This window comes from Haliotis cracherodii, unplaced genomic scaffold (assembly GCF_022045235.1).
Source record: "Haliotis cracherodii isolate W230 unplaced genomic scaffold, xgHalCrac1.p SCAF_8, whole genome shotgun sequence".
NCBI classification, from domain to species: Eukaryota; Metazoa; Mollusca; class Gastropoda; order Lepetellida; family Haliotidae; genus Haliotis; species Haliotis cracherodii.
The window spans coordinates 52,541,736-52,550,566 of record NW_027266341.1 but is presented as its reverse complement, the minus strand read 5'-3'; the positions used below and the strand labels follow the sequence as shown (position 1 = coordinate 52,550,566).

General features: G+C 39.7%; 1 protein-coding gene across 1 annotated transcript; it reads left to right on the top strand.

The window, feature by feature from the left end:
• Positions 1–398: 398 nt before the first annotated feature.
• LOC139450619 (uncharacterized) lies at positions 399–8,056 on the top strand. Its single transcript, XM_071232403.1, has 8 exons — positions 399–633; positions 864–965; positions 1,416–1,594; positions 2,401–3,315; positions 3,697–5,121; positions 5,438–5,568; positions 6,448–6,578; positions 8,034–8,056. Exons 1-8 carry the CDS (start codon positions 399–401, stop codon positions 8,054–8,056), a joined length of 3,141 nt encoding a protein of 1,046 aa, XP_071088504.1.
• Positions 8,057–8,831: the final 775 nt, after the last annotated feature.

Sequence of the window (8,831 nt, the reverse complement as noted above, 5' to 3'; positions counted from 1 at the left end):
ATCCGTGAAACGCCCACATGCTTGAACAGTGTAACAGGATGGTAAAACTGATGTCTTTATCAGTGTTCTAGAGGGCTCCTTGTATTCCCTGACGCCCTCTTACCACAAAAATGTATTTTTTTCTTATGGAAATAAAGCTGCTGATTCGTTAAGGGGCAAGAAGCGCAGTAAAAATATAAAAAACCCGTCCTCATATTCATTCATTTCCTCAAGGTTTTGGTTTCGCTTATTTCAATTTGTATCGCGTCATTGTGTAACATTTCACAATCTGCTTCCTCATTTTCGTGAATATTGCATATTTGTATATAGCTCATGATGATTTTAAAAACGAGACAAACTGATTCGCATCATGCTACTTTTGATCTTATTTCAGTATAACTAAACATTTTTGGCTGCAAATGGTGTGTCTAAGCCAGGCTTGGGTATTAGTCCTCCACCTCCACCTTGCACTGTCCATCGATGGAGAAGTGGACATGCCAGGAGAGGTGGTGCTAGGAGGGCTCCTTGCAGTACAGCGATATGTGAATGGAACTTGTACTAAACTGAATTACGAGTCTGTTCAGACCAACGAGGCAGTGAGGTGGTTCTTCAGACAATTAAATGACAGGAACTACATTCCCAACGTTACACTAGGTATGAAGTTAACAAGGAAACAAGGAAATAACCAGACTTGGAAAACAGACTCAATGCGAAAGAAACATGACAACGAGATCGAGCTACTTCAGTGTTTTGATAATTATGCCTAGACACGATCTGTCTCATAATCAAAGGTTTCTTCACTTGTTGGTGCATCACTAATTTTAATCTTTATATCATAATATTTAGTGTCCATGGCCTGACCAATTTCTTTTTCATATTTCCAGGTTTCCATGCTTTCAAAACATGTGGCCAAGACGAAAAAGCCGTTGCACAAACAATAAAAATGATGGACAAATACATAGACCGACAAGGGCCCCAGCTTTTTGGTATGTTTTCAGGGTATCTTAAAAGATTTCATTCTTTGTTTTTTGACGCCACAATATTCCAGTTAAATGACGGCGGCCTGAAACAATCGAGTCGGGGCTAGACAGTTCGGTTAATAGTATGAAGTAGAACACACTGTGTCAAAATAGTGTTTGTGCTTGTGCGTTCGTGTGCTACTTAACGCCTCTTTAAGCAACGTTCCAGCTATATGACGGTGGCCTATAAATAATCTGGACCAGACAATCCAGTGATTATATCATAAACAACCATCCGTGGAACTATCGTGGTACGGTGACACGCCACTAACAAAGTTCTACGCGCACCATGGGTTGCTGGGGACCAAATGTATTCTAGAATCCTCACTGTATATGTGAAAATGCACATTTACTGAAACTACTTTCCGGATTTGATTATTGTATCATCTGAAATATCTCCCTGTTTATATATCACAGCAATACTTGGACCTGAGTACAGTACAGAAACCCAGGCCGTGTCTCGTTTACTGAGCTCACTCCCGGAACAAGATCGTCTATTACAGATCAGCTTCTCCGCCACCGCCGCCATCTTATCTGACAAGAGGATCTACAAAAACCTGTACCGGGTCATAGAAACGGATGACGTACAGGTTGATGTAAGACGAACTAAGTGTTTCCGAAATGCGAAAAGAAAAAATGGAATGCATGCGTGTGCGTTTTTGTTTAACGCCGTTTTTAGCATTATATCAGCTGTATGAAAGTGATGTACATGTATCTAACCACCCTATCCCGTGTAACAGACTTTAATTCTTACCTGGGGCCAGTTCTTTCCACCCATGACCAGACCTTCCCCGCAGATTTGAGGTGAGAAAGATTCAGCCAAGGCCAGTTCTATCTCATCGCACGCCACTTCTTCTCAACTAAGGTCATTCTTCCCCAGGACTTCAAACATGTATTGACATGTGGAAAGAGTTTTTCGAGTATCTCCCATGATATATTTCTCATATTTTGGAAATGAATGTATATTCATTATCACATATTGTATATTATATTGTAAATATTGTTCTGTAATATTCACTTATTGAAAGATTTCTATTATTAATTATGGAACATAGGGATGTTAATGTTAATTGATGATTGACAAATGCCAAGTTTCTGTGCGACTGTTGTCATGGAAAGAGTTTCATTAAAACTGGCCTAGGATATGCCGTTGAGGTTTAGCTTTAGCCGAGGCCAGGGGAAAGGTTTAGCCTGATACACCGGGTCATATGAACGGATGCTTTATCTTTATCGCAGGTTGTAAAAGGCTATGCAAGTGTATGTCCTGCTGGGTAACAGATTTCCTTTAAAATGTAACTGGCCACGATTACACGAAACCCAGATATGTCAGAACGATAGATAACATTGCCATGCTTCTCTTGTGAGATGTTCAAATTGAATGTTAGACTAATCTTTCCTGTAGGTCATCTTTAAGCTCATGGAGGCTCTTAACTGGAACTATGTTGGCATCATGTTCGACTCTGATACCTACGGCCAAGAAGCAGCCTATGCCTTGAAGGCATCTGCAGAGGTGCATGATATATGTGTTCCCGTGTTCCTTCCTATAGACCTTGTCTTAACTAATCATCAGCAACAGAGAGTCTTCAATCAATTAGTCAAAAACCTTCAGAGGGATGCAGAAAGTCCTGTATTGGCGTTGGTGTTTATTGGTCGAGGCGAAACCGCAAAGAACATGTTTGAATACCTTCAAAACAATTTGGGCCACACAAACTTTCAAATGATCGTTTCAGAGTCATTAGGACTAGATGAAACACGGGTCAGAGACAGCAACGGAGACGTTATCCCCAGAACTAAAGGACTCTTAACACCAAGTCCTCCTCATTATGATGTTGAGTTGTTCAGTCGATTCTGGACTGACCTGCACTCAAACATGACACTGGTGACGAACCATGTACAAGATAATGATTGGCTCCGCCAGTATCTGCAAGAAATCACTGAATGTCAGATTCCTTTTGCTCAAAACTGTATGGATAAAGCTAAAGACTATAATCGGAATGATAAAAAGCTTCGGCTTTATATCCACTACGCTCTACGGGGTGCTGCAGCATTTGCAAAATCAATTAAAGAAATACAGTCTACAGAGTGTGCTCCCAATGCTGGACTCTGTGATCAGATGAGGGGTCTGCTGAAACTGCGAATGATTTCAAAGATGGAACAAATCAATGTCAATACCACTTTGGACTTCCAGCAAGAATTTGAGAACGTTAACCTAACTTTTGATTTTGAGAAAGGAGAAATATGTTATGTAAGGAAGGATCAACCAACATACGTTGTCTTTAACCTACACGACAAAGGAAATGGATTTGGATTTTACAAGGTGCAGTACCAAAGTTACATAATGCCTACATCTACTAACAATATACAGTAAACAACGTTTATAACGAACACGCTTATAACGAACTGACGGATATAGCGAACTTACTTTTTTGTCCCGACTATTTGCTGTAGTTATGCTGTATATATGCTTATATCGAACTACGGTTATAACGAACTAAAATTAGTGGTCCCTTTGAGTTCGTTATATCCGTAGTTTACTCTAAACCAATTACAAACTGTAGATGCCTGTACGATCTTGATTGACAAACAGCAATTTTTACAAAGTAAATCAGCTTTATGGGGGACCAATGTCATATAACAGTCAACTGGTATACTCTTATCCTTAAGCTGTAACATGTAATGTACATTATTGTTTTTGCAGGTGGGGGAGTTTACAGGGGACAAACTTCACATAACGGACACCATCGTGGCATACAATAAGAAGCAACAACCAACAAACGCGGTACAAGCACAATGTCAGCCACAGTATGACTGTAAAATGTGCGTGACAACTGACCAGTGTGCGGAAATCCTATACATACCTGGCGATTTTTACATCATTGGTATGGCTGCCATACATATGGGAAAAAACATTCAGAAATACGGGAGTGTTGATCATACATCAGCAATGCAATTTGCTGTATCTAGCTTGAACACCAAGTCTGGTATTTTCAGTAAGACACTTGGAAACAAATCAGTTGGCTTAGTCGTGATCGACACATGTTCCAGTCCATTCAGGATACAAGAGCAAATTATCAACTTGAATAATGGTGATTTAAGGCTTGGTCATGGTACAAACAGTGCGGATATTCTTGATAAGATAATTGGCTATGTTGGTCCTTCTTTTAGTTTTGTTGCTGTGCCACTGTCGCCATTAATGACGGAGATCAGGAAGGTGTTCATATCCATTTCTGCTACAACACCCACCTTGAGTATGAGGGAAGACCATCCCTATTTCATGAGAACGTGCTCACCAGATCACAAACAGGCTAAAGTCATCATGGAGTTAGCGAAAGTGACTGGTTCAAAATACGTACAGATAATCTTCTCGAATGAGGAATATGGAATAGCTGGGAAAGAAGCTCTTCTTGACGCTGCACAGAAGCAAGAGATATGCGTGGCACAGTCCATTGAAGCACAGAACACGGATGATCCTAATAAACATACAGGCTACATATCTAGTCTCAGACGTTACAGGTATGCCAGAGTTGTCATTGTGTTTGCCTTGCCGTCACTAACACGTTTGGTTATGGAGAATCTGTATCCAAATTTAGAAGGTGGAGAATTTGCTTTCATTGGTGGTGAGAGTTGGGGTCAAATTGTGGAACTTCTTACTCCTAATTTGCTAGGCTCTTTCACAATAGCACAAAAGCTACCAGATATTCAAGCTTTTACCGAATACTTTAAGACTATAGACATCGAACAATCTGTGAACACGTGGCCACAAGATTACGTTGAAGACATCGAGCAGTGCTATTTTCCGAAAAGTTTTCAGAAGTATAAACGACAGAAATGCCTTTCAACAAAGATTGATGCAAGTATCCAACCTGATCCGTGGTCATCATTTGCTGTCTACACCATATACAGTCTTGTCTTGGGGTTCCATGAGGCAACAACATCTGTCTGTGGGGATGTTGTGATCTGTTCCGAATTTTCAACAACAGGCTTGATTGCTAAACTGAAAGATGTGAAACTAGATATGTACCAGAATGGCGACAGCATCAACGTATTTGACGATAATGGGGATGGAAACCTTGGATATATTATCTCCCAGATTTCTGTGGACAATGGTTTCGTGTATAAAGAGGTATGCCAATGTTTCTGCCTTATACTTGCATAGGTACTCAAGAATTACATTTCCAGAGTTAGTCACAGAAGGTGTTTTTAAATGTCACTGCATATTCCAAATTTCAAACGGTATCTTAAAGTATTTTCCGAAACTGCTATCTGACTGACTGACATGTATTCATACCATTAATACTTATTCTTTTGAGTGTAATTTTTCACATCACATTCAGGATTCTGTTGTTGATTCAATGCCACTGGAACCTATCCTTGTCTGTATTAAATTTTGTCTGGCATGAAACAGTAATCTATTAAAGTGTTATTGTTTCTCTTATCAGATTGGCCATTCTACGGAGAAAGGAATCGTTTTATCTACACCTTTACAAGAGCTTTTGAGACATGTGAACTTCACCTCTGATTGCCCAAACGAGGTCGAATGTAGAGCGTGCAAACAGCAATTTGTAACAGTGTCAGTAAACATATTTACATTTCTAGTTCCAAAAATCATTACATATTAAATTGCAATGCCAAATAGAAACCGATAACCATATTTCAAATTCACCATCGTAATCAACTCTATACTTTTCACCAATTACTCACAGTGTCTCACAACGTTTGGTCATTTTACCCTCATCATGCTTATTCGCTGGACCGCCTCCGTGGTCTATTGGTAGAGCGTCCGCCTGGAAAGCGGAAGGTCCGAGGTTCGATCCCCGGACGCGTCATACCAAAAGACGTTAAAAGATGGTACTTGTTACCCTGTCTCGCGCTCGGCATTAAGGGGCTAAAACAAGGACTGGTCGGCTCGGAGTCAGTATACCCTCATGTTGAACTGCGGCATGGTATATCAGTGAGCTAGCACTATAAATCGGCATCAGTCCGGACTAGTACAAGCAGCCACACAAACACATACAAGTACATGTACGTCGCTATATAAGTGCAATAATCTTGGACGCGACGTTAAACCCCATTTCACCTCACCTCACCTCACCGCTTATTTCCTGTACTATCAAAAGTAAGTTGGCATCGTCCAGCCTCTGTTCTGTACAGCTCAGTGATGAATGTGTAATACATGATCACATGTAAATGATATGAGTAACTTACTGACTGCTCTTTCTTTCGAAAGAGAAAAATATGTACTAAATCGTGTGGTTGATGTGTCAACACATATAGTAACAATCGTACTGTTCGATTTGGACTTGGTAGAAGAATTAATAAATGTTTGATTTTACCACATGCAGTATAAGTGGCAAACGATCAACGCATATAAGCAACAGCAGTGGAACTCGTAACATAAGCAACAAGATCGACTGTTGACAGTATCAACATATTGTTGTTTTGTGTCTAGTGCTCGGCTTGGGTCTGAGAGCGATGTGGTAATCTTCTCCCTTGTGGCCGGCGTGTGCGTTATGGGTCTGGTTGTCTTGGTGATGTCGGGGTGCCTCTGTCATCGATGCTGCAGGAGAAAGCAGAAAGAAGGTGAGAACAATGAGTCAAATTGGTTTCTACGTGTACAATTATAAAAAGATCTATTCCCGCGGTTTCCTGTTTATATTTGTAAAATTATTTAAAAAATGTATTCTCAAGGTTTCCCTTTTAAAATTAACATCAAGTTGTCACGCCTGTTTTGTGGAACAATGTTTTATGGACCAGTGAAGATTCCAGGGTCCGAATAGGTCTTCAGCATCCAATGCTTGTCGTAAAAGGCGACTAACGGGATCGGGTGGTCAGGCTCGCTGACTTGGTTGATCATGTCATCGATCCCAATTGCGTGGATCGATGCTCATGATATCAATCACTGGATTGTCTGGTCCAGACTCGATTATTTACATATAGCTGGAATATTGCTGAGTGAGGCGTTAAACAACAAACCAAACCAAACCAAAAGCATGTTTTATGTGACATTTTACATGACGTTTAATATAACAACACAATGTTTAATCTTGATCTGATTATCTGATGATATGGATGTCTCGCCTGGATAAAGCCATTCTCGATAGAGTAGGTGTATCGTTAAGAAATAAACAAACAGTACAAGGCAATGCAAATACAATACCAACAACTCTAACTCGGTTTATAGAAGTGCTAAGACAAATTTTTAGCTGTATTTATTTGTTTAAGAATATAACATCATCATATATTTGTTACATAATCCTTAGACTTGGAATGGAGGGGTAGCATTGTTGTTAAAGCGTTTGCTCACCACGCCCACAGCCAGAGTTCGATTTCTCACATTGGCCAAGGTGCGAAGCCCTTTTCTGGTGTTGTGTCATCTTGTTGCGGATATTTTGCTAAAAGTGCCGTACACCTTCACTCACTCACTCATCGTGGGTGATCGGAATCAGTGAGAGTGAGTTAACAGTGTTTTAGGGAACACTCTTCTCATCAGTAATTCATTTACGTACGACTTTAATTCATCAACGACTGAAAAACAGAATTAGCAAGGGAACAGATATCTCACCATTTGGATGATATCCACTGAAATAGGTAATTTTCGGAGGCATGAATCAAAGGCGGGCCTTTTTGCACCAAATGCATAATATAAGGATTTAACACATACATGTATCTATACACCTCGTCTAAATTATCGCACCGCCAAATTTGGAATGTAACTGCGAGTTCAATGTACAGATTTTCAAATAGTGTGTGTTGACACATCATCTTCCTGTAGAATGGTAGCCACTTTAACAGCCAAACCTTGTTGGTGCGTTTATGCGAGCCGTATGCACACCTAAGGGGTCTGGCTCTATGTTTTATGACACAAAGTTTATGTGTCTTAACTGCTATTAATTTTGAATGAAAGTTCGACCAATTTAAAAGTATTTGGAACGATTGTAACTGTAATCGTACTATCCAAGAATATCAACAAAAATCCGAATTGATCATAATTGCATGAATGATGCAATATTTAATATGTTTCAATCTTAATTTCAGATCCATATTCAACGATACATTAGAGGGATATGAGTCAGTCTAACTGACGAGAAGGCAATATTTCTATATTCCATTGCACGTTTCAAATACCTGCTTCCGCACATGCTACTTTGAAGAGAGCTTCACGTCAACGCCACTGACAAGAAGACATAGCTGTGACATTGATGTATCTAACAAGAAATATAAGTGCTGAGTACATTCATTTTACATGACCATGTAAAGAATTCTATACAGATAAAAAAACCCACAAAAAGACAATTATCATCATAAATTGTATATATGATCAGAAGGGATTCGAACAATCATCTGCATCAGGACGAATGAAGGTTTTAAGCACTCGGCTACTCCAGTGACCTTGTATCCTTGTGTGATTTTATTCAGTGTGTAGGGCAATTTAGCCTGAGGATCACGTTACACTATTGGTTAATCAGGATAATTTAGGATAATGCGTAACAAAGCGATCGTAGCCCTTTGACTTTAGAAACACATGTACTATAAAATGTATAATTGTCTGAAACACTGCTCAGATGTTTTTTGAACTGGTTAAAAAGTGTGTTCGGATGAAAATGCGGAGGGCATTTCCACATTTGACGCATCAGTGACAAAAATGATCTCATGCAATTGCCTATTTTGACGTGTACCATGTCTTCCTGTGTTTGTTTTCGGACTAACAACTGACTTGTGTGTGTTTGTGGGGCAGAATATGCTCGCATTTTTGTGAACACCTGGTATTATCACTATTTGACATAGGTTCATAAACACATGCTCATGCTGTAGTACAGCTAATCGTACAATGGA